At 46.0% G+C, this 26809-nt stretch overlaps 1 protein-coding gene across 1 annotated transcript in view; it reads right to left on the bottom strand.

Moving 5' to 3' along the window:
• The window catches only part of ADAMTS6 (ADAM metallopeptidase with thrombospondin type 1 motif 6), a 309713-nt gene that overhangs the window by 12493 nt on the left and 270411 nt on the right, over positions 1-26809 (bottom strand). The window contains exons 22-24 of the mRNA XM_030567610.1: positions 19037-19241; positions 14830-15006; positions 7996-8152 (exon numbers count right to left, since the gene is read on the bottom strand). Of these exons, the coding sequence (XP_030423470.1) occupies positions 7996-8152; positions 14830-15006; positions 19037-19241 (539 nt within the window). The remainder of the gene's footprint in view (positions 1-7995; positions 8153-14829; positions 15007-19036; positions 19242-26809) is intronic.

The following is a 26809-nucleotide window of genomic DNA, read 5'->3' as shown; positions in this document are numbered from 1 at the left end:
TTTCGTCCGCTGAAGGGGGACAGGGCTGGAGCAAATTAAAGGTGGTACCTATGCTCCATCATGCGCAGGACCCAGCGATCTGAAAGTAACTGGGGCCACGCCAGGAGAAAGCGGGATCCCGGCCTGTGACTGGTACACCGCCCTCAGGCGAACCTTGGGAGGTTCGTCTTCGGTCCCAGTGGTAATTGCGAGGGACCTTGACTTTGGCTCTTTAGGGGTCCTGACGTTCGTCTGCGACCACCTTGGCCTTGCCGTTTGCCAGAGTTCTGCCTCTGGCTAGGTACAGAGTATGGCGGCTGGGGCCAGAAAGGCCTGCGTTTGGTCGCTGGCGTATGCATGCTAAGAGAGCGCATTAGGACCCTATTGTCCACCAGGCTTCGCAGCCTGGGGCTGTCTCTGCCGCGAAGAGGCCTTTACCAGCAAAGGGTAAATCCTGAATGGCATATTGCCGCTCCGGCCGGAGGTATGAAACCTGAAGCCATGAAATGCACCTCATGGCGACACCCAAGGCCAGAGTCCTGGCCGCAGAGTCTGCTGCGTCCAACGAGGCCTGGAGGGATACTCTGGGAACCTTCTTTCCCCCGTCCTCCAAGACGGCAGCGAACTCCTGGTGGGAGTTTTGAGGGAGAAACTCCTTCACTCAGGTGCTATAATTATCGCAGCTAAGCAAGGCTTGTTGCTTTGCTACCCAGAGCTGCAGGGCCTCTGCAGAGTACACCTGGCGGCCAAGCAGGTTCATTCGCCAAGTCTCTTTCGGCTTCGGGGCTGGCGCCCGCTGGCCATCATATCAGAATCGTGGTCCTGAGCATAAAATCTGTGCATATGGGATGACACGGATGCGTGTCTGGACGGCCATGGAGGTACTAAAAGAAGGCACAGGCAGAGTCTCTGACTCATTCGGACCTTGCCCAACTCGGCACCGGGGACCGGCACCGGGAGGCGTATCGGTACCTGGAACGAGATCCAGACCCGCAACCAGAACGGTGCCGGGAGGTCGACCGAGATCTCGAGGCTCGGGGAGAGACTACAGGAGTCAAGGCACCTGCCGCGGTGCCAGGAGTCGGAACGGTGCCGATAGCGGGTCGGCGAACGGGATACCGACCGGTGCAGCGAGTGCGACCAGTACCGATGAGGAAAACAGCACCGGGACTGCCAGTGGTGTCCGGCGTGCCGACAGGACTTGGAGTGTCTGCGGGACCGTGATCATGAACGGTGCCGCTCTGCTGTGCTGACAGAGGACGGTCACCTGAAGAGACTGTATTACCCGCACCGGCGGTGTCGGGGTCAGGCAGCATCGACTCTGTCATGGCACTGAGAGCCCTCGCCATTGGTAACGTCTCCGGCGTGGAGGGAACAGCAGGCTCAACCACAGTGCATACTGGGGAGCTGTCAGGCACCGGATTCGACGGCCCTCGTGGGACCGGGATCAACGGTACCGAGGTCGTCAGAGCTTCGGTAGGCGTCGGTGCCGGGCGATCTGAGTTAGATAAGCTGTCTGGCTGCGGTGCCGTCAGCACGGAAGCAGCAGGAGCAATAAGCTCAACCACGGCGCGTGCCGGGGAGCCGTCGGGCACCGGATTCGATAGCCCTTGTGGGACTGGAATCGACGGTGCCGACGTTGTCGGTGCCTCAGAGGCGTCGGTGCCGGGCAATCCGGCTTAGACTAGCCCTCTGGCTGCGGTGCCATTGGCACGGAAGCAGCAGGAGCAGTCACTCAACCACGGCGCGTGCCGGGGAGCCGTCAGGCACCGGATTCTATGGCCCTTGTGGGACCGGGATCAACGTTGCCGACGTCGTCGGTGCCGTAGCAGGTGTCGGTGCCGGGCGATCCGACTTAGACGAGCTCTCTGGCTGCGGTGCCATTGGCACGGAAGCAGCAGGAGCAGTAGCTCAACCACGGCGCATGCCGGGGAGCCGTCAGGCACCGGATTCTACGGCCCTTGTGGGACCGGGATCGACGGTGCCGACGTCGTCGGTGCCGCAGCAGGTGTCGGTGCCGGGCGATCCGACTTAGACGAGCCCTCTGGCTGCGGTGTCGCTGGCACGGAAGCAGCAGGAGCAGTAGCTCAACCACGGCGCGTGCCGGGGAGCCGTCAGGCACCGGATTCTACGGCCCCTGTGGGACCGGGATCGATGGTGCCGACGTCATCGGTGCCGTAGCAGGTGTCGGGGCCGGGTGATCCGACTTAGACGAGCTCTCTGGCTGCGGTGCCGCTGGCACGGAAGCAGCAGGAGCAGTAGCTCAACCACGGCGCGTGCCGGGGAGCCGTCAGGCACCGGACTCTACGGCCCTCGTGGGACCGGGATCGACGGTGCCGATGTCGTCAGTGCCTCTGCAGGTGTCGGTGCCGGGTAATCCAACTTAGATGAGCTCTCTGGCTGCGATGCAGGTGGCACGGAAGCAGCAGGAGCAGGGGGCTCAACCACGGCGCGTGCCGGGGAGCCGTTAGGCACCAGCAGGAATCGTAGGCTTTCTCGACCTCGGAAGAAGGGAGCGGTGCCGAGTCGACATCGGTGCCGAAAGGCCTTGGTAGTAACGGCGGGGTCCGGTGCCGAGGAGGCGCTTCTGCTCACCGCTTGAACATCGCTCGGCGCCCAAGGTGGAGGGGTAAGTGAAAGTCCCGCACCTTTTTGTTCTCGGCTTAAAAGCCTTGCAAATGGGCACTTAGCTGTCAAGTGTGACTTCAAACAGGAGTCGTGTAGATCTCCCTTCGGCCGCGGCTTCTGGCAGGCCGGGCCCATTTTAAAACCCGGAGAGCCATGCATGGGCTCCGGCACCGGGATCATGGAAGGGGCTACTTCCTGAACCCCGCTAACTAAACTAACCATATTAGCAAAGAAAACACGTAAAACTATACAATATATATACATAAAAGGGTTATAACTGCATATACGAGAAATACGAGTAGCTAGGGAAGTGGAGGTCAGCTAAGCCGCGCTCCACTGTTCCAACGACCGACACGGGCGGTAAGAAGGAACTGAGGAGCGGGTGGGCCGGCAGGAGTATATATCGAGCGCCATGGTGGCGCCACTCTAGGGGGCGACCTGCCGGCCCACTGAGTTGCTAGGGTAAAAGTTTTCCGACGAATGTGCACGCGCGGCGCACACACCTAACTGGAATGGATATGAGCAATCACTCGAAGAAGAACTGATTGTTCCTTCCTAAGTGGAGCACTTTGCATTTATCTTTATTGAACTTCATCCTGTTTACCTCAGACCATTTCTCCAATTTGTCCAGATCATTTCGAATTTTGACCCTGTCCTCCAAAGCAGTTGCAATCCCTCCCAGTTTGGTATCATCTGCAAACTTAATAAACGTACTTTCTATGCCAACATCTAAATCGTTGATGAAGTTAGTGAACAGAGCCAGTCCCAAAACAGATCCCTGCGTAACCCCACTTGTTATACCTTTCCAGCAGGATTGGGAGCCATTAATAACTACTCTCTGAGTACGGTTATCCAGCCAGTTATGCACCCACCTTATAGTAGCCCCATCTAAATTGTACTTTGCTAGTTTATCTATAAGAATATCATGCGAGACCGTATCAAATGCCTTACTAAAGTCTAGGTATATCACATCCACCGCTTCTCCCTTATCCACAAGGCTCGTTATCCTATCCAAGAATGCTATCAGATTAGTTTGACATGATTTGTTCTTTACAAATCCATGCTGGCTATTCCCTATCATCTTGCCACCTTCCAAGTGTTTGCAGATGATTTCTTTAATTACCTGCGCCATTATGTTCCCTGGCACAGAAGTTAAACTAACTGGTCTGTAGTTTTTTGGGTTGTTTTTATTTCCCTTTTTATAGATGGGCACTATATTTGCCCCCTTCCAGTCTTCTGGAATCTCCCCCGTCTCCCATGATTTCCCAAAGATAATAGCTAGAGGCTCAGATACCTCCTCTATTAACTCCTTGAGTATTCTAGGATGCATTTCATCAGGCCCTGGTGACTTGCAGGCATCTAACTTTTCTAAGTGATTTTTTACTTGCTCTTTTTTTATTTTATCTTCTAAACCTACCCTCTTCCCGTAAGCATTCACTATATTAGACATTCCTTCAGACTTCTCAGTGAAGACCGAAACAAAGAAGTCATTAAGCATCTCTGCCATTTCCAAGTCTCCCGTTACTGTTTCCCCCTCCTCACTGAGCAGTGGGCCTACCCTGTCCTTGGTCTTCCTCTTGCTTCTAATGTATTGATAAAAAGTCTTCTTGTTTCCCTTTATTCCCATAGCTAGTTTGAGCTCATTTTGTGCCTTTGCCTTTCTAATCTTGCCTCTGCATTCCTGTGTTATTTGCCTATATTCGTCCTTTGTAATCTGACCTAGTTTCCATTTTTTATATGACGCCTTTTTATTTTGTAGGTCACGTAAGATCTCATGGTTAAGCCAAGGTGGTCTTTTGCCACATTTTCTATCTTTCCTAACCATCGGAATAGCTTTCTTTTGGGCCCTTAATAGCGTCCCTTTGAAAAACTGCCAACTCTCCTCAGTTGTTTTTCCCCTCAGTCTTGATTCCCATGGGACCTTACCTATCAGCTCTCTGAGCTTACCAAAATCCGCCTTCCTGAAATCCATTGCCTCTATTTTGCTGTACTCCCTTCTACCCTTCCTTAGAATTGCAAACTCTATGATTTCATGATCACTTTCACCCAAGTTTCCTTCTACTTTCAAATTCTCAACGAGTTCCTCCCTATTTGTTAAAATCAAGTCTAGAACAGCTTCCCCCTTAGTAGCTTTTTCAACTTTCTGAAATAAAAAATTCTCTGCAATGCAGTCCAGGAACTTATTGGATAATCTGTGCCCCGTGGTGTTATTTTCCCAACATATATCTGGATAGTTGAAGTATGACATAGTCTTCAATTACAAGATTCTGGCATTTCTTAAATTTCAAATGCTTGACTTTGCAACCTTAATAACATTCCTTTCACATATTTGTAGTGTGTTAGTTTCTAGGTTTTTAAAAAAGCGAACTGAACAAATAAATTCCACCATGTGGCATCATATTGACAGCCCCATGGATCATCAAAATGGAACCCATTAATTATTATAATTATTATTTGTATTATCATCGCACCTACGAGCCCCAGTCATGGACCAGTATCCCATTGTGCTAGGTGCTATACAAACACAGAACAAAAAGACAGTTCCCCATAGAGCTTAAAATCTCAGTATAAGACAAGAGGCAACAACAGATCGATTCAGACAGCCTGGCTGGGGAATACAAGGTAGCAATGAGTACAAGGTAGCAATGTCAGCATTATAGTCAGAGGTCCCAGCATACCAGCAGCCTAACCACTGTCACGATTGTTGTAGGCATCATGGCAAAGGAGAGTTTTAAGCAGGGAGTTGAAGAAACCTTTAGGACCACTGTGCAACATCTGTCACTTGAGCTAATGGAGTAACTGATAGCGGTAGTAGATCATCATCCTCTATGTGGACCAACACTAGAGGAAGATGAAACACTTTGCCAGTGGGTTTCACAGACATTTGCTGACAGCAAAGGAATAGTGAATCTCAGGAATTTTTGGTCAAATCTCTCCCCTCGCAGTTTCCCATTCCCAGTGGCTCCCAGTCTCAATCTTCTTCCCTGGGCTACTCAACTAATTTCAGTATCCACCTGACCCTAGGCACTTGTCCCAGTCTCTTTGCTTACACAGTCATAGTTCTCCCCTTGCACCCTGGCTCTTCATCAAATTTATCTCCTCTTTCCCTTACCTCCTTCTCCTTATCCCACTTGTTCTTAGTCCCAGTTTACTTGCCCAGAGAATCCCCAGCTCTTCACCCAATCTCAGTCTCCTCCTTCCACCAACTGGCTCTCAATCCCTACCTGTTTCCCTCCCTGGCTACTAGTCTCAGTCTCCTTGTCTAGATAGTCCCCATCTCCCCCACCATCCCAGGTTCAGTTTCCCTCTACTTACCTGCCTGCTTCCACTTCAAACTTCTGCCACCCTTTCTGGTCCTCTCCCAGTATACACTCCTGCCTTACCCCTAATTCTTATCTCCTCTGCATTTGAATCTAGCATCCTCCTCCTCCACGCTTCCTGGGGCCAGTAGGGTGGCCACTGAATGCATAAGAAAGACAGGCACCCTGCTCTCAGCTCAGGTGCCTGGACTCAAACCTGCACAACCTGCTGCAGCCCAGCGCTTTAATTAAATGGAAAGTTCTGCTCAGTGCCAGACTGATGGACTCTTTGGGAAATTTAGCTGCTAAAATCAAAGATGTTTCTATTGAGCATGTGGAAACAACAATTTTTAAACATTTTATGATTTGGTGAATTTGAGCAGATTTTCATCATAACTACAACAGGAACATCCCTGACATCAAAGCCACCCCCTTGCCAAATTTCAAGTCCCTACTCCAAAGCATGGGAGTGCAAGTACTTTTCAAATATTTTATTTCCATGGACTAAACAATGTATCCTCCCTTAACCTCATTCTCGCAAATGACTGAACTGCTTTGGCTGAAAATTTAAAAAAACAATTCAGTCTGAGGAAGAAACCCAGGATGCAAAATTTTAGCCCAATATGTTGAAGTTTGGCACAGTTATAAGCAACTGAAATCATGGTCTTATAGGGAAAATTGTTGGGTAACCTTAATAATAGGTGGTGGGAATAGCCCTGCTGATTCCCAGACAAAAAATATGTTAAAATGAAGTTAAGGTTGAGAGTACATATGACCAAATTAGGGAAAAAATCATTATAGCTATGTAAATATGCCAAAACAAGCATTATAAACAAAGGAAATTCACAGTTAAAGTTAACAAAAAAGAACAGCAAACAGTGAATGTGTGAAAACACAATTAAGGAATGCATGCAATCTTAGCGCTGAGCCATAGTGATGCCATGTGGTCCCAGGTTACATTAACCTATTTTTAAAGACCCACTAGATATTTTCATTTTTTCCCATATGGCGTCACCACTTGGTTAATGTTATTGGGTGAGTGGTATTCGATGGATAAGTAGTACACTTTCCACTCTTTCTGCCTTGCTATGTATTCTAGGACTGACTGTTAAAAATCTCAGATATCTTATTGCAAGAGGTAGGCGGTTACAAAATTGTACCACTAGTCTCTCAGGCTGCCAGAACAATCATCAGTTTTGCTAATGCTTTCATTGGTATCTTAAATACACAAGAAACCTGGATGGTGCCTTGAATGTATAGAATCTCTGTATGTATTAGAAGATCCCATTAGTACATATATATCAAGACAGACTGAAACATTTATGGAGCAAAACGTGTACATTGTTAATTCATCCATGATATTGCTAAGTATGAATTGCAGGAATGAGGTGGTGTAGCAGTCCAGGACATTGTTTTTATAAAGTGCGTGTTTATTTTGTGGTGTTATTCAGAATTTATTTTATATATAAGTTTGTCTAACTGTTTTAAAATCGATAAATTGGTAAAGATATTATATTTTTAAAATCATTAATGTTTTGGTGATATATTGCAAAGTCAATGGCAAAACTCTCATGGAATTTACTAGGGTCGGGACTTTCACCCATAGTCTCTGCCACAAAGAGTTTGAAAGCAAACATTACCAAACATAATAGGAAAAATATATAGCAAATGCATTAAAAAGTAAAATGGTCCAAGGCCAGTGCACCATGGTGGTCATATAGGATCATAAAGAGCAGAAATATCTTGCTGAAACTGCAATGTAAGTGCCATGGTTTTCATTGAACCAACAGTTGACACATGGTGGTAGCTGCAGTATCTCAGTTCTCCAACACACACAGAGCAAAAAAAAAGTGTGATTATATCAATGGTAACTGCTGTAAATATTGCCTTTTTAATTATGACTGTTGTAATGATATTTGTATTTGCACAGTGGTCTCCAAATTAGAACTTGCTGACTAATGAAAAAATATTTGTAGATAAATCATTCAATGATTGATTGGGAAAAAATCATTAAATACATAATTCATGAATATTAGTTATTCAGCTCTACTCTTTTCAGGGATAAAATACATTAAGAAGCCAAACTCACCTTCCGTGTTGGAAATGGGAGTACTGTCACATTTGCTTTCACACTGTTGCATTGATGGAGGTCGAACAGTTTCTAGACACTCACTGGATGCTTGTCCAGTATATGAGAGACACTGCACTGTTCGCATCTGTTGTCCCAGACCACATTGTGCAGAACACTAAGGACAAGAGAGAAATCAGGATAACAAGTCTGGTCAAATTTTAAAATATAAACAAGACAGCAGAAGAGTGAACAGGGATGGCATAGACATAAAATGGAAAAAATAAAGCCACTGAGGACATGTGTTCCAGAATAGATTATTCTATGGACATATAGTGGTTAGAAAAAACATTGGGCAAGGATAGCATATACAGCATTTCTCAGCACCTCCTTTGGCTAATACAGCAAAGGGCACTCATAAACAGTTTAGGATTTTGCATTTCTAACAGTATATTCAAGCATCTGGCTTACAAAGGAGATGAAGAACAATGCAATACTAGTTCCCTGAATCAACCCAGAGCTGAGTCTGAGAATTCTACCTTACCCTACCTTAAGTTTTATCTATAATAACACTAATGGCTTGTCCATACAAACCCTTCACAGCAAGCTGTGGTGTAAAGCTACCATGAACTACCATTTCAAAGCGGGGTGGATTAAAGCAGTCTAGGGAATATTTAGTGTGCAGCAGGCAAATAAGAAGCTTGCTGCAAATTAAGAGTTCATATAAACAAGCCCTAAGACATCATCTCTGAATGTAGTTCCTATTTTATCTCAGATCACAGAAAAAAATACAAAGGGAAAAAGAATTTGAATCTCCCTGCTAGTTTCCTTGGGAGACCTCTGTCGTTGGGGATAGAAATCTTGAGGTATTTATCAATATTTCAAAACAATGTGCTAAACCATCTCAGAGAAACTAAGAGACAACAGCATTTTCCAGTCCCTGCATAAAACCAATATCCTTTATGTTGCCCGCTTCTGTGAAGCATAGTGAAGAAATAAAAATAAAATGGGCAAAATAATATATCGTAGATAAAAAAGAGGGTGATCTATCTCACCCTCCTTTTAAAGGGCAGAAATAGGCACAAATGTGGTGAGGCCATACAGTGGAAGCATGATTGAAGTCACGGCTGGCCCTGAGGGTGGGCGGGCCCACCAAAGAGAGCGTCATGTGCAGGATTTGCCTGATTCCTACCTGACCTGCCAAGAGCCAGGTGGGCTGGCAGACGCGGCAGGCAGGCGGAGCATCAGCATATGGAGCTGGGGTGAGGGATCCGAGCTGCAAGGGGGCATTTGGATAAAAAGCCAAGCCAGGTGACTTCTCTGGAGCAGGGGTGCCCCCCACCCCTCGCGCCACTGCCGTGTAAAGCCGCCACTGTTCCTGTTCCCTCCCACTTCAGACTGGGAGTGTCCTCCTGTCTGCTGTACGTGTGTGTTTGTGTGTGTGTGTGTGTGTGTGTGAGCTGATGTCGGGGAGTCCCTCTCCCGCTGTGTACCCAATCTCCACTGACCTGGGGTGATGGGACAGGGGAAATCTGTGTGTGCTGCTGTCTCTCTGGGTCCAGAGCTGCTGGCAGCTGCTGGTGTCTGAACAAGCCTTCAGGCACCTGACCCTGAGTGTTTTCTTAAAAAGACAGCACACTCATACACTCAGGCTATGGCTACACTACGAGGCTTTTAGCAACATGGCTGTGCCACTACAGCCCTGCCGCTAATCCGCACAGTGTAGCTGCTGTTTGTCAGCAGGAGAGAGCTCTCCTGCTGACAAAATACTTCCACCCCCATGAGCAGCAGCAGCTTTGTCGGCAGGAGAGTGCTCTCGCCAACAAAGCATGGTTCACACCGGCACTTTTCATCAGTGAAACTTTTGTAGTTCGTGTGTGTGTGTGTGTGTGTGTGTGTGTGTGTGTGTGTGTGTGTGTGTGTGTGTGTGTGTGTGTGTGTGTGTGTGTGTGTTTTAATACCCCTAAATAACAAAAGTTTTGCCGACGAAGTGCCAGTATAGACAAACCCTCTGGCAAACCCTCTGGCAAACACACACACACAGAGTCACACACTTTCCTCAACACACATCCACACACACTTTCTCTCACACACACACACACAGTCTCCCTCACACAGTCCCCCCAACACATACACCAGGGCTCCCTTTCCCCACCTGTGCTATGAGGCGAGCATTAGGAGCTGCTGCTGCTCTCCTGACCTCTCTTTATGCAGCCCAGGTTGGGACAGTGACCTGGACGCAGGGAGCCCTGACCTCGCTCCTTGCTCCCCACCACCTCACAGCCCCCTAAGGGTGCGTGGGGCAAAGGAGCACCAGTCCACTGGGGGGAGTGAGCAGCAATGCCAGCTTCTCTGTCACTGCATCCAGGTCAGTTTTACCATGTGGGTGCAGAAGGAGGATGCAGAGGTTAGGGGCACAGGAGGGGGACAGGGGTTGGGGTGAAGAGGGCACAGTGCAGGGGTTAGGGGCATAGGGGTTGGTGCACAGGAAGGGGCAGGCTTTGGCATGAAGAGGGCACAGTGCAGAGGTTAGGGGCACATGAGGGAGGTGCAGCGGTTAAGAATGAAGGAGGTGCAGGGATTGGGGCACAAGAGGGGAGTGCAGGAGTTGGGGTGAAGAGGGTGCAGTGCAGGCATTAGGAGCACATGAAGGAGGTTCAGGAGTTGGAGTGAAGGAGGTGCAGGGATTAGGGGAACAGGAGGGGAGTGCAGGGATTAGGGGCAAAGGGGGCATAGTGCAGGGGCTAGAGGTAAAGGGAGGGTGGGGAGCCTGTGGGGGTGAGGAGCTATAGGGGGCGCACCACGCCAGGGGGACCAAAATGCAAGTTTGCCCACGGTGCTATTTTCCATAAGGCCAGCCCTGACTGAAGTAGCCATGCTGCCAGAGGGAAAGAGGACTCATACTCCATGCATGCATACAGCTGGAGTTCCCTTTTCTCACTGATTCCCCAGACGTACAGAAGCTTTAGCCTTGCTCATTTCACAGCCTACCAATACCCTTCCCATGTAAGGAAGAATAGCTGGAGACTGCAAAGTGAACACAATAAAGAGTTCCCAGAGTCCTCTGTTCCCATTCTTTAGGTCTTTTCAGTAAATAAAATGCACATTTTATTTTCAAGCTTCCACTAGGGCATAATTAATAGAAAGTGCAGAGCAATTAATAAAAACAAATAAATAGTAGCTGATGGTGTCCCTTCAAGGATTTAATGATGGACAGAAACCTTCGAGTTTATGTCTCCTATGTGATGTTATTCTAACAGTATTTGTTGTTTTAGACTATTCTTTTAAACAGTAATATGGGACTCCACTAGAACTACTGATCAGGGCAGAAATATTCATCTCAGCAATAAGGACCCCCACCCGCATATATCCCAACAAGAGGTTTCTTCCAAATAAGCACAGAGTAGCATACTGGCTCTGCACTATTTCCCACAGAAGCCTCGGAACAAGAGGTGTATCATTTGCATGAATAACTGTTGTAATAACTGAGCTGATTCCATGCATTTTAGGGTGGGGGAGGTGTAACCAATAGTTCTTTTCATATGGAAATACTTTGGCCATTCCAAAACATGTTTTGCTGCTCTATAACTAAACAGTGGCTTAACTGATTTACATCAATTTAAGAGACATATGCATCTGCACTGATAACATGCATGTTGGCATGAGATAGATCCTTAATCTATTACTTAGGGCCCAATATGGCCAACAGTTGTTCTCTGAGTACTCCAACTGAATTCAGTGGATCAACTCACATGAAGAATAAACTACTGATGGAACTACAGTTTCAAGGACCAAGCTCTTACTTAATAACAAGCCATAAATCATACTTTAGATTGCTAAATCTTGATCAAAGAGAGAGCATGTAGCTCTATTTATAGCATAACCAAGGTATATTCATTGACTGAACTGTCAGTGCCGTTCTGCCTATGCTATAACAACTCAAACCACAGTCCTATACTATAGGCAAGCATGCTCTGTATATAAGATTTAAAATGTTTTTCAAAATCCATAGAAATCAATTAATGCTGGATTTGTACACCTATTGTCAATGTAAGTCAACCTAGTAATTTTGGTGTAATGATACTACTTCCATTGTGCCTTTAAATTAAGGAATTCAATGTACTTTTAAAATATTTATTAAATTATGCCTTGCAACATTGCTGTGCACCCCAAAACACTCTCTAGCCTTTTTACATGTGAGTAAACTGAAGCACAGAGGAAAAGAGATAATGCACACCTTCCCATAGTCAACTAATGGGAAATTCAGATTTAAACTCAGAAGTTCTAATTCCCTATTTCATGCTCTAGTCACTACACAACACTCATCGTAATGCTCACTGAATTTCAAATTTATAACTGCTTTAACATTCAGCAGCTCTGGTTAATTGGGATAAAAAATTATTTGTAAAGTTTTACTGATAAATTAGTTCACTGTGGCCAGTATCATTTTTGTTTCTAGTCTGTTTCACATTCTGGCTTACAAGCACGAACACATGCAGGTATTCTGAAGGTCACAAAATGACAGGAGAATATTTTAAAATGTTTTAAATAGAGCAAGAAAAAAATCAGAAAAACCTTTCTATTTATATTAGTTTTAATAGCTCACTTCAAATATGGGTTCTTACATCTATATGTATATTTCTCCAGGGATTATGTTAATAAATATTTTTCATGTATCACACTGGTGGGAATTGGCATGCAGAATCCTGAACTGTGAGCTTGTGGATACCACTAGCAGATGGTGCCTTTTTAGAAATCTGTCAAAATATTGTCATGAATTTTCTCTGGCATGAACCTTACTGCTTCTGTTTGGAAACTATACATGGGGCTAGTCTACACTACAGGGGGAAATCGATCTTAGATACGCAACTTCAGCTACATGAATAACGTAGCTGAAGTCAAATATCTAAGATCGGATTACTCACCTGTCCTCACCGCGCGGGATCGATGTCCACGGCTCCGCATGTCGATTCCGCAACTCCGTTGGGGTTGGTGGAGTTCCGGAATCGATATATCGCATCTAGATGAGACACGATATATTGATCCCCGAGCAATCGATTTTAACCCGCCAATACGGTGGGTAGTCTAGACATAGCCATGATATCCTTGACCCATAGAAGAGATATAGCACAGGCAGAAGCTGCACAAGTTTCACCACACTGCCACCTCCACCAAACATGGCTGAAACCTCATAGAATATCAAGGTTAGAAAGGACCTCAGGAGGTCATCTATTCCAACCCCCTGCTCAAAGCAGGATCAATCCCCAGACAGATTTTTACCCCAGTTCCCTAAATGGCCCCCTCAAGGATTGAACTCACAACCTGAGGTTTAGCAAGCCAATGCTCAAACCACTGAGCTATTTCTCCCCACTGGAAGAACCATCTCTAGTAATGAAAGAGTAACAATAACAATAAATAATACTTTGCATGTCAATAGGACTTTTTAATCAAAATTTTCCAATTACTTCATAACAGTAGGTACATATTTTTAACATGGGGAAACTGAAGCAATGATCATTCTTCCGCTTTACTCTGCGCTGGTCAGGCCTCAGCTGGAGTATTGTGTCCAGTTCTGGGCACCGCATTTCAAGAAAGATGTGGAGAAACTGGAGAGGGTCCAGAGAAGAGCAACAAGAATGATTAAAGGTCTTGAGAACATGACCTATGAAGGAAGGCTGAAGGAATTGGGTTTGTTTAGTTTGGAAAAGAGAAGACTGAGAGGGGACATGATAGCAGTTTTCAGGTATTTAAAAGGGTGTCATCAGGAGGAGGGAGAAAACTTGTTCACCTTAGCCTCCAATGATAGAACAAGAAGCAATGGGCTTAAACTGCAGCAAGGGAGATTTAGGTTGGACATTAGGAAAAAGTTTCTAACTGTCAGGGTAGTTAAACACTGAAATAGATTGCCTAGGGAAGTTGTGGAATCTCCATCTCTGGAGATATTTAAGAGTAGGTTAGATAAATGTCTATTAGGGATGGTCTAGACAATATTTGGTCCTGCCATGAGGGCAGGGGACTGGACTCGATGACCTCTCGAGGTCCCTTCCAGTCCTAGAGTCTATGAATCTATGAATCTATAATTTAAATGACATGTTCAAGGTCTCACAAGAAGGCAGTGACAGAAGTGGGACTGGAACAAAGGTTTTCTGGCTAGTAGACCATGTTACCCCTCCTATAAGCACTAGTTCAATCTCTACTCCCTGTCAAGTTTTTTTACTTCTTCTGTAGGAATGTAAACAGGTGTGAAAATCAGTGCTAATTACAGAGTTGGGATTATATTTCCCCATCAACCTTGTCCGCTAGGAATTGGGCTGAGACTAGTTACTCATTTTATATAAATCAGGGTAGGTAACCTATGGCACATGTGCCGAAGGCGGCGCACAAGCTGATTTTCAGTGATAGTAACCCTGCCCGGGTCCTGTCAACTGGTCCGGGGGGCTCTGCATTTTAATTGAATTTTAAATGAAGCTTCTTAAACATTTTAAAAACCTTATTTACTTTGCACACAACAATAGTTTAGTTATATAGTTATAGACTTATAGAAAGAGACCTTATAAAAACATTAAAATGTATTATTGGCATGTGGAACCTTAAATTAAAGTGAATAAATGAAGACTCAGCACACCACTTCTGAAAGGCTGCTGACCCTGATATAAACCAACAGACAGATATCAGAAGGTAACTAGATGTGGGTACTATCACCCTGTGTAACATTCCAATCTGAGACAAAAGAGGATGTCACCTGAGGCATCCCTCGCTCATTTCTAAGAACAAAATCTCATCATTTTTAAAAACTGCTGATGGATATTAATAGTAAGAAAAGGTAGCAGATAGTTATATTGTCTGTTATTTTACCTGTCCCCAGTCTCCAGTAACCCAGCGAGGAGGGGGGCATCGGCCTAAGCTACATCGGATGCGGACTGGAGGCTTGCTTTCCTCTTGGCATTGTGCAGCTGGAAATGTTTTTGAAAGGTCACTGCTTTTGCAAAGAACAATCCGATGTTTGAATCCTGGACCACATTTTGGAGTGCACTGTAAAAATATGCAAACAAATTTATAGTTACAATTTGAAAAGACAATAAGCATTTCAGAAATATTCTTAAGAAAGTGTACACTTATACCAAACTATGATCACAATTTCCACAAGATCCAAGATGTCCCCTATCTATCCATAGTAGGGACAAGACCCTCATAAAGTATAAATGAGATTTGCACTTAGATGCTACAGTGACAGACACTGAAAATCCTCACAGATACAGAAGTCTTTATAAATGAGATGGTTGGTGATTGATTCTCTTCATCACCATTTTCTAACAGATTTTCCTTCCTATCATCTACCTTATTGTACTGCAACACATTCCTAATTTTCAGTGTGTGAGTGAAGTATACCAAGTACATCAGTACTCAGAAAATAAATCTGAGTGCATTTCAGAGATTAATGTGGAATCCACTAGCACACAACTCTCAGCAGAACCAGTGAAAGCTTCTCTCTACATCCCATATAGATTAATAAAATACAGAGGATGGAGGGTGACATACTAGAACACAGCACAAGAACATTTTCAACTTATATAAAGGTGAGTGCATTAGTGGGGTGTGTAGAAATGAGATTCTTGGACTAGGTAGGAACTTTCCTCCCTTTCTTCAAGATGTTACTCTCTCTTCCCCCAGATACTGCCCCTTCTTTTTCCTTTGGTGTTTAGCTGTTTCGGTGGCTCTGATAGCAAGGAGGTAATGAAGCAGGAACTTGAATGGAGGCAGGTCTGAAGTCCTCGTGCTCATTTCTCTTCCTTGTCATTATTCTATCTCCCCTTGCTCCTCCCTTGTTTTGCTACTCTCCATTACCCGTTACCAACCCTAGCAGAGAGGCAAACTGGGAAGAAGATAGGGAAACAGGTACCAAGGGGAAAGAAACAAAAGAAAACAGAATAACTTCAAAATTCCAAACAGTGAAGTTCCTGGTACCTATTTGCCTCCGTCATTCAAGTAGGAGATTTTGACAGAGAAGCAGTTTCAGAATTGCTTCATAATTGCATAATTGCATGTACATCTCCTTCCTACAAATTACCCAGTAAGATATTTAGATGGGAATCAGTTTCTGATGGTCCACAGGGCCTGTACGTAGAATAACCTACATCTCTCACAAGATTCAAATTCCCTTTCTGGTATATGCAGCTGCAAAACATAATACCATAGTATGTGGGAACTCTGAGCAAAATTCACCAGTGAAACACCAAAGAAATTCTACATCCAAACAATGCAGCATATGGCAAATGCCTGAGGGAAAAGATGTAAGCCCCTATGTGAGAAATATGCTGTTGTAGCTACTGGGAATAAGAGACAAAAACATCTTTCAGAAAGAAAACTTCCTATGGAGACACAGCCAAAATTCCACTAAATAAGATGAACTACACTCTGTCTCCAGTAATGAAAGTGAAGTAAGGACATTATAACTAAGTTGCCTACAATAATGCTGAATAATCAAAAACCAAAGGCATCACTAGAATTCAACAAAAAGAGTATGGGCTAGTCTACAATGGCAATGATAAAGCGCTGCCGCAGCAGCTCTTTAACATGTCTTGTGTAGTTACAAGCTCTCCCAGCACTCTAAAACAACAATTTCCATGAGCAGCTCCCAGCACTGGGAGGGCGGTTCCCAGTGCTGGGGCACTGTCTACACTTAAGCTTTACAGCGCTGAAACTTGCTGCGCTCATAGGAGTGTTTTTTCACACCCGAGTGAGAAAGTTGCAGCTCTGTAAATTGCCAGTGTAGACAAGCCCTATGTCTTCAAAGCAAATGAAAAATAAAATGCCCACACAAACAAAAAACAGGGAATAAAGTTTCCCATTACTGCATGCTTTCAGAATTTTTGACTCAGTTAACAAATGAAGGCAACCATGACTAATGGTAATATGAATGCAAAGGAAGAAATGCTTGTCTAAAAAGCCTGATAAAGATCCTCCCAAGAAATCCTAGAGCAATTTTTGTTGTTTTGATTTTATTACCTTGAGATACTTTGAATAAATATAAAAAACAATCATTATTTACTGCAAGGACAGTAATGCAGCCAAAACTCAACCATTTCAAGGCATTTGGAAATTGGCATGGCAAACTGTCATCCTGTCACTAAAGAATGACTAATTAACCTATGCTGCTACAAGCTACTTCTTAGTTTTAGCACACCATTCCCTACCATGTGTAAACATTTTTACATTATTCCATTGGCCTATACATATATATTGTTTCATTATCTCTTTCTACCTTTACACATTGTATTTTGTAGAATATTTCTGGCTTTCCATTATCACTGCTTATATGGCTGATTTTTAGAAGGGAAAAAAAGCTTTAGGATAACAATTAATTTCTCAATCTAGTCAAATTGCACAGATACTTTAACTCCACTAACCCAAAAGAAGCCTGAATCTATTGTTCCTTTTCTCTAAACAAGCTATTTCCGATTATCAGTTTTCATCAGAGATAAAGAGGTACAACTCCTTGCTTATCTGATGCTCAACAAACATGTTAGCATATGAACCCAGAGACAGGTCAGGATCTGAGCTCTGTGGCTGGCCCATTTTTGTATTGCCCAAATGAATGACAGAAACTTGTGACAAAAAATAGAACCTTGGGAGTCCAAGCAATAGCATCAGCATAAAGGGCTAATGATGATCAGAAGCTTTAAAAAAAAACCAACCCTGTAAATTTAAAAAAAAAATTTCTGCTCCTAGTTAAAAAACCAATCACACATTTAATGGAAGATTCCCTATGAAACTGAACAAATGCTTGCCCACTATAGCAAAGATAATAAAATTCTATGTTGGCAAAATGATAAAAAAAATAATTTTTAAGCTACACAGATTTGGTTGGGTTTTTTCCCCCGTAAGTTAGTGGTGGTTTTCACCAGTGGAGAAAATTGTTGTCAGTGTTCATATCTATAATTATCAGACATTATACATCCCTTCGCATCTCAAAACACACCGCAGTTCTTTACAAGCTGAAATACAAATTATAGAGAGGGATAGCATCACTCTGAAATTAGGCCATCAATGGAAGCAGCTCCACAGCATCTCATAGCATCCTGCATCAACAGTTTATGAGTAGCAATGTACATCATCTGTATATGGTGTGGAGCTGATGGCATTGTTCTACATAACTTCAACATGGCCCCCAGCATATGCAGGGCGTGTGTGTGACTGCTGTGCTTCTGTGCTCTGCCTATTTACATACGCTGGATCAGTCCTTTGGAGCTGGAGGCAGGAGTGCCATAACTTAAAACAGCCCTGAGGCTGCTCTAATATAAGATGGGGATCCCACCCTGGGTACACAACCATCTTTGCCACCTTGCCCAAGTAGTGCTCTGCAAAGTTTGGATTCAGCTCAGAACTGGGGCAATGGAATCAATTTCTGTTCTCAGTTGTACGGGTGCACATCCTTTGAATTCAAAAGGGTTGAAACAGCATAAATTGAGTTTAGATCTTGGCTCATACACTAACGGACACTGCCATATTAATAAAAGGTATACTAGCCTCTCCTAGGAATACTGGAGATCCAAGTCTTAGTTCCACCTTTCACATCACCTTACTAAAGTACTTATTCATGATGTTTGCTGGGTTATTTGAGGAAAAATATGGCATTTCTTGTAGCTTTTAATACCTAAGTGCTCAAAAAATCTCATATCCTTTTTTAAGCCATACACCTGTAAAGAAGCCTCTGGAAACTAAAATTCCCCTTCTCAATTTATGACTTTGCTGAACCAGGAAGCTGCCCCATGCCAACAAACTATTGTGCAGCAGCACTTATTTTAGTCTTTATTGGCTAAACAACATGCCCTATTGGTTACATTATGACAGTAGGGGAAAGTTAAAGAACTTTAATGTAAATTTAAACACATTTAATGTTCTGAATCAGACAGCTACTAATTTCTTATTAATCCTCTGCCTTTAAATGATGATTTCCAGATGACAAGCAGCAATAAAAATGTATTTACATTCAGTGGGAGGAACTCATGACTTGCTCATTTCCAATGAATTAAAAATGCTAATCTGTATGAAATATCCTTACTTCTGACCAGTCCAAGGCAACCCACTGTGGTGGACAAGACTGATTGTTACAGGGTTCTTTTTCAATAGGCCGATGTGTTAAACAGTTAATATTGTCCAGTGTCTCCTCCTCAGACGGTCCAATCTTTCTGATACAGAGAACTGTTCGTGTACGTATTCCTCCATCACAGGTCTTACTGCATTCTGACCAATCTCCTATAAACCACCTGTAGAGAGAAAATCAGGAAATTTAAAAAACCCATTTCACATATAGAATCATAGAAGTGTAGGACTGGAGGGGACCTCAATAGGTCATCTAGTCCAGTCCCCTGTACTCAAGGTAGGACTAAGTAATAACTAGACCATTCCTGACAGATGTTTGTCTCAAACGGAGAAGATGATTACACAATCATAAAATCCAAACCTTAGTTTAAATTAATAACCCTAAATTATGTTCAATAACATACATGCTCTTCTTAGTAAAATAAAGTATAAGTACAAGACAATGCAAGAGCAGTCATAGGGATGGACATGAGCCATGAGAAGCCAGTGAGCTGCTGCTTGCTTAACAACGGTCTGCTGGCTGTTGCAACCAGTTGGGCAGCCAGCTGAAGGCTGGCTGTACTGAGGAGGCTGCCTGAGAGATTAGTTTTGCTGCAGGCTTGGATTCCTGGCAATAGCCCCCACTCAAGGGTGCTGTCTAGGGACCTCGGGGCCTGGTGTCTCAGGGTAAGCATGGTGGAAGGCTCACAGGAGGTCCAGGGCATGGCGATGTTCTGCAGGGTCCCATGAATGTTCATCTGGGCCATGACTGCCCAGTTAATTAGTTACTGTAGTTTTCCTTAGACCTTATGGGAGTCTAGAATCTGCTGAACCACATATTCTTCTTGGCCCTGAACAGTTATAGGCAGAAGAAGGGGAGTAGTACTGTCATAAACAGATGGTTAAGGGTTAATGCCTCTTTCACCTGTAATGGGTTAAAAAGTTCACCTAGCTTAGCTAACACCTGACTAGAGGAACCAACGCGGGAACAAGATGTTTCAGAAGGAAGGAGGGAAGTTTTTCCTTTGTTCAGAGTCTCAGTTTGAGCTGGAGTGAAAAAGATCAAGGAACCAGCCTCTTATCAGAGTAGTAAGTTTTAGAAAGGAATAAATAGGTTTATGTTTATTTCTTTGTAACCTGTCTTATGCAATTAGAGGTAGAATCAAATTGGGTATTTCTTTGTGTAACTAAATTTGTGCGCAGGGAAACATCCTCTGTGTTTTGAATCTGTTGTCTGAGAGAGTAGCTGGTAAGCTAATCTCTCCCGGAGGGTTTTCTTTTACCTTTCTTTTCTTTAATTAAAAGCCTTTTTCTTAATACCTGATTGATTTTTCCTTGTTTTTAGATCCAAGGGGATTGGATCTGGACTCACCAGGGATTGGTGGGAGAAAGGAGGGGGATGGTTACTTTCTCCTTGTTTTAAGATCCAAGGGATTGGATCTGGACTCACCAGGGAATTGGTGAAGGAGTCTCTCAAGGCTACCCAGGGAGGGGAAGGTTTTGGGGGGAAAGGGAGTGATCCAGACACTGAAAATTCTGGATGGTGGCAGTGATACCAGATCTAAGCTAGTAATTAAGCTTAGAAGTGTCCATGCAGGTCCCCACATCTGTACCCTAAAATTCAGGGTGGGGAAGGTACCTTGACAAGTACAGAGTGGGAAGGGGAATCATGACTAATGGTTTTAGAAGTGAGACATGAAAGGCGGGGCGAATCTTGAGGAAATCTGATAGCTGTAACTTGTATGTACCCAGGTTAATCTGTTTTGTGCTTTGGAAAGGCCACAGGTACTAATGGTCCAGCTTTGTAGAGGGACAAGTTGATCACAGATTCCAAGTGGACAGTCACATATCGTCCTTGACCCCAATGCCAGGCATTGGCTGGCAGGGCTGGTTGGCATGCCATTTGTAGGTTGCCATGGTGACATCTAACTGCCTCTGAAGTTCTTGGTGCCCTGCCGGATGTGGGCCATGAGTTCGGTAACAAGGGGCATCATTCTGCAGGTTCTGGGCGGCGTCCATCAATTCTTCTGCTAGTAGGGTCTGTGCTAGCGTTGAGGACCCCCGGCCCTCGTTTTAAAGGCTCTCAGTCTGTCAGCCTACCAGGACATGGGTGATCTAGCCTAGTGGTCAGAGCAAGCATCAGGACCTAGGACTAAGGTAAGAGCTGGAGTCAGTAGTCAAAGCCAAAGCCAACGGTCAAACCAGACAGCAGGTACTGGAGCAGGGAGGGGTTCAAGGCAGGGGCAGGACAGAGGCAAGGCTGGGTGCAAGGCTGGAGCAGGAGGAACAAGCAGGAGCAGGCACAATGGTGGGCCTGAGCATTAAGAAGCCAGTGAACTGCTGCTGCTGCTGAGTTAAGAGCCAGCCTGCCGGCTTCTGCAGCCAATCAGGCGACATGGCCAATCCGGCAGTCTGCTGCAGGCCAGCTGTACTGATGAGGCTGCCTGGAGACTAGCTCTGCTGCAAACTTTGATTCCTGACAGGCTAATTTAGAACCTCACTTCTCTGATTGTTCCTTAATATGGTACATTTATTTTTTTGCTTTTTTTTTTACAGCAACCTTCTCCTGCCACAAATTTTCCATATGACCCCATAGGAGGGGCATTTTCTATTATGTTTTACTGCCATGGAATCCACAGGTTTTCCTTTGCATTTTGTGTCCTCTGTTTTGTATTTGTTTTCCACAAATTTTGGTGTATTTTTCCTTGTATTTTCATATTTTTGCCTATGCTGCTTGGTGAATTATCTGTGTCTGCTCTACTTACGCTCTGCATTTGGATGTGAACTTGTTCACTAGCTTTGCATATCTATAACTCTTTGTAGAGTTAGTGTAGGCTCACTGAGAATTTTCATTCAAGATCCTACATCTTTTATCCCTGTTACTAATTTATCACATATTTGCTCACCTTTTGATATTTGATAATCACCAATCAGCTATTTGTGAAGTTTGGTGATATACTGATCCATTGTTGCTCCAGATTCTCAATCACAGTCACTGAAAGAAGAAATTACTCACCCTGTGCAGTAACAATGGTTCTTCGAGATGTGTGTCCCTATGGGTGCTCCATTGTAGGTATGTTTGAGTTCCTGCGCTGCTGACTGGAGAAAATATGGTTACTCACCTTTGTAACTGTTGTTCTTCGAGACGTGTTGCTCATATCCATTCCAGTTAGGTGTGCGCGCGCTGCGAGCACGTTCGTCGGAAGATTTTTACCCTAGCAACACTCGGTGGGTCGGCTGGGCGCCCCCTGGAGTGGCGCCACCATGGCGCCGGATATATACCCCTGCCGACCCAACCGCCCCTCAGTTCCTTCTTGCCGGCTACTTCGACAGTGGTGAAGGAAGGCGGGATTGGAATGGATATGAGCCACACATCTCGAAGAACAACAGTTACAAAGGTGAGTAACCGTCTTTTCTTCTTCGAGTGCTTGCACATATCCATTCCAGTTAGGTGATTCTCAAGCCTTACCTAGGTGGTGGGGTCGGAGTGAGATGTGGCAGAATGCAAAACTGCTGAGCCAAAGGCTGCATCATCTCTTGACTGTTGAACCAGAGCATAATGTGAAGCAAAGGTGTGGACCGAGGACCAGGTAGCTGCGCGACATATCTCCTGGATAGGTACACAAGCCAGGAAGACGGCAGATGAAGCCTGAGCTCTGGTAGAATGCGCGGTGATGTGGCTTGGGGAAATATGAGCCAAATCATAACAAGTGTGGATGCACGCTGTCACCCAAGATGAGATCCTCTGAGAGGAAACAGGTAGGCCTTTCATTCGGTCTGCTACCGCGACAAAGAGTTGGGGCATTTTACGAAATGGTTTTGTCTGCTTAATATAAAATGTGAGCGCTCTACGGACATCCAGGGAGTGCAATTGTTGCTCCCATCGCGTTTAGTGTGGCTTCGGGAAGAAGGCCAGGGGAAAGATGTCCTGGTTAACATGAAAGGCCGAAACCACCTTAGGGAGAAATGCCAGGTGTGGTCGCAACTGCACCTTGTCCTTGTGGAACACAGTATACGGGAGATCCACCTTAAGAGCCCTAAGCTCGGAGACTCGTCTGGCCGATGTAATGGCCACGAGGAAAGCTGTCTTCCAAGACAGGTATAGTAGCGAGCAGGTTGCTAACGGCTCGAATGGGGGAGACATAAGTCTGGTTAAAACCAGGTTGAGGTCCCAGGTTGGGGCTGGGTGGCATACTTGAGGGTATAAGCGCTCCAAGCCCTTGAGGAACCTCGAAACCAAAGGGTGTGAGAACACAGAACAACCACCTTCGCCTGGGTGGAAGGTAGAGATGGCTGCCAAGAGTACCCTCAGTGATGATACTGCTAGGCCCTGCTGTTTGAGAGACCAGAGGTAGTCCAAAACAGAGTGGAACGAGACCTCAGTGGGAGTAAGATTAAGTGTTTTGCACCAGCAGGAGAAATGCTTCCATTTGGCCAGGTACGTTGACCGGGTGGAAGGCTTCCTGCTACCCAGGAGAACTTGTCGTACTGATTCAGAGCAATGTAACTCTGACTGGTTTAGCCACGCAGCAGCCACACTGTGAGGTGAAGAGCCTGCAGGTCCGGGTGGCGAAGCCTGCCCTGGTCCTGAGTTATGAGGTCTGGGTGGAGTGGCAGGGTAATTGGGTTGGCAATCGACAGGTCGAGCAATGTGGTGTACCAGTGCTGCCTAGGCCACGCTGGAGCAACCATGATGATGCGTGCTCTGTCCCTGTGGAATTTCAGCAGGACCTTGTGAACCAGCGGGAATGGTGGGAAGGCATAAAGGAGCTAGCTCTTCCATGGCATCAAGAAAGCGTCCGAGATTGATCCCGGGGAGAGACCTTGGAAGGAGCAGAACATCTGGCATTTCCTGTTCTTGCGAGAATCGAACAGGTCTATGTGGGGAAATCCACACTTCTGGAAAAGAGAATGCATAATGTCCGGGCAGATCGACCACTTGTGAGACAGGAAAGACCTGCTGAGTCAATCCGCCAAGGTGTTCCGAACGCCTGGGAGAAAGGACGCTACCAGATCTATCGAGTGGGCTATGCAAAAGTCCAAGTTGGATGGCCTCCTAACAAAGGGGGGAGGACCGTGTCCCTCCCTGTTTGTTTATGTAGTACATGGCCATTGTGTTGTCTGTAAACACTGAGACACAATGGCCTCGCAACTGTTGCTGGAACGCCCGGCACGCCAGGCGGACTGCTCTCAGTTCTCGGACATTTATGTGTAATGCCAGCTCCTGAGAAGACCAAAGGCCTTGAGTACGAAGGTGACCGAGGTGAGCGCCCCAGCCGAGAGATGACGAATCCATCGTCAGGGAAATTGAGGGTTGGGGCAGATGGAACGGCATCCCTGCACGCACCAGGGAGGGAGTTAACCACCATTCTAGGGAGGGGTGCTCAGGGGAATGGTGACTATCGTGTCTATTGGGTCCCTGCCCGAGCGGTATAACGAGTTGAGACAAACTTAGAGAGGACGGAGGCGGAGCCTGGCGTGTTTGGTTACAAACATGCAGGTGGTCATGTGACCCAGGAGACTGAGACAAGTGCGAGCTGAGGTTGTCGGGAAATTCTGTAGACCTCGGATGATTGTTACCATCTCCTGAAACCGCGGCTGTGGTAAGCAGGCTCTGGCTAGATTGGAGTCCAGGATAGCTCCTATGAAGTCTAACCTCCGCGTGGGAACCAGAGTGGATTTTTCTACTCGGTATCGGAGATCGGTACTGGGAGGCATACCGGTACCGGGAACAAGATCGGGACCTGTGACCAGAGCGGTCCCAGGAGGTCGACCGAGATCTCAAAGCTTGACTTTGAGAGCGGCTACGGGAGTCACGGTGCCTGGAGCGGTGCCGGGAGCTGGAACGGTGCCGAGAGTAGCGGAACGGCGAACGGGATACCGATCGGTGCCGCGAGTGTGACCGGTAGCGAGGAGGAGAACGGTACTGGGACTGCGAGTGGCGTCGGGAGCGGGAGTGCCGACGGGATCTGGAATGTCTGCGGGACTGTGATTGTGAACGGTGCCACTCTACTGTGGCAACAGAGGATGGTCTTATCAAGGCAGGCTTGCCGATAGACTGTATTACCCGCACTGGTGGTGCCGGGGGTTGAGGCAGCATCGACTCTGTCATGGCAATCAGATCCCTTGCCGTTGAGAATGTCTCCGGTGTGGATGGAATAGTAAGATCAACCACGGCTCGTGCCGGGGAGCTGACAGGCACCGGACTCGACGGCCCTCGTGGGACCGGAATTGACGGTGCCGATGTCATCGGTTCCGGTGCAGGTGTCGGTGCCAGGCAATCCGACTTAGACGAGCTCTCTGGCGGTGGTGCAAGTGGCATGGAAGCAGCAGGAGTCTTAGGCTTTCTTGACCTCGGGGAGAGGGAGCGGTGCCAAGTTGACTTCGGTGCCGGCGACGGCCGGTGCCGAGAGGCCTTGGAAGTACTGGCGCAGTCCGGTGCCGAGGAAGTGCTTCTGCCCGCCGATTGACCAGCGCTCGGTGCTGAAGGCGGAGGGGTAAGAGCCGCCTCCATGAAGAGTTGCTTTAGCTGAAAGTCCTGCTCCTTTTTTATTCTCGGCTTAAAAGCCTTGCAAATGCGACACTTATCTGTCAGGTGAGATTCCCCGAGGCACTTAAGGCAGGAGTAGTGTGGATCTCCTGTCGGCATCGGCTTATGACAGGCCGAGCACGGTTTGAAACCCAGTGAACCCGGGTGCGGGGAAGGGGCTAATCCCCGAACCCCTCTTAACTATACACTAACTATGAAAAATAAAAATTAACTATATAACTTTGAACTATATACACAACAAAATAACTAGAGATTTACAAGTAGCTAGGGAGTGGAGGTCAGTAAAACCGCACTCCACTGTTCCAATGACCGACATGGGCGGTAAGAAGGAACTGAGGGGCGGTTCGGTGGGCAGGGGGTATATATCCGGTGCCACTCCAGGGGGCGCCCAGCCGACCCACCGAGTGTTGCTAGGATAAAAATCTTCCGACGAATGTGCATGCGGCGTGCGCACACCTAACTGGAATGGATATGAGCAAGCACTCAAAGAAGAACTTCGATAGTACTGTCAGTTGTGTCTGGACATGAACTCTCTCTCCTCATGCTGCGCCATGAGGCTAGCCAATGCATGTGAGCTAACCATCCCCAGTTCCTTCTCTACCGCAGAGTCACAGTGAGAATGCCAACGTAGAGGGAAGGAAGGAGGGTCGTGGAGCACCCACAGGGGGACAAATCTCAAAAAAACATTGTTACTGCACAAGGTGAGTAACTTCTTCTTCAAGTATTGTCCCTATAGGTAACTCCCAAGCAGTATTCCTACTGGAGGGCTGGGGTTTTGGAGTCAGGTTAGTCACAGATGATAATACTGTGGAGCCAAAGATGGCATCAGAGGCAGAGTCCCTGGTGATCCCTGCAAAGGTGTGGACTGATGCCCACGTCGCCACTCTGCAGATCTCTGAGATGGGGACATCCTTGAAGAAGACAACAGATGAGGAGATTGATCTCATGGAATACATACTGATCAAGTCTGGAGGGGTCATATTACAATTTGGTAGCACTGTCTGCTGCAATTTGAGACCCACTTGGAGAGTCTTTGGGCTGATGTCACTGAGCCCTTAGATCTTTCCGCCATAGTGAGAAATAGTCTAAGGGATTTCCCGAAAGCCTTTGTCCTGTTGAGGAAGATTACAAGGGCTCTCCTAACATCTAGGGTATGCAGCATGACCTCTCTATTGCCTCAGTGAGACTTAGGGTAGAAGGCAG

Source organism: Gopherus evgoodei, chromosome 6 (genome assembly GCF_007399415.2).
Source record: "Gopherus evgoodei ecotype Sinaloan lineage chromosome 6, rGopEvg1_v1.p, whole genome shotgun sequence".
Taxonomy (NCBI): domain Eukaryota; kingdom Metazoa; phylum Chordata; order Testudines; family Testudinidae; genus Gopherus; species Gopherus evgoodei.
The sequence above is the reverse complement of the archived record's forward strand: the minus strand, read 5'-3'. Positions and strand labels throughout refer to the sequence as shown.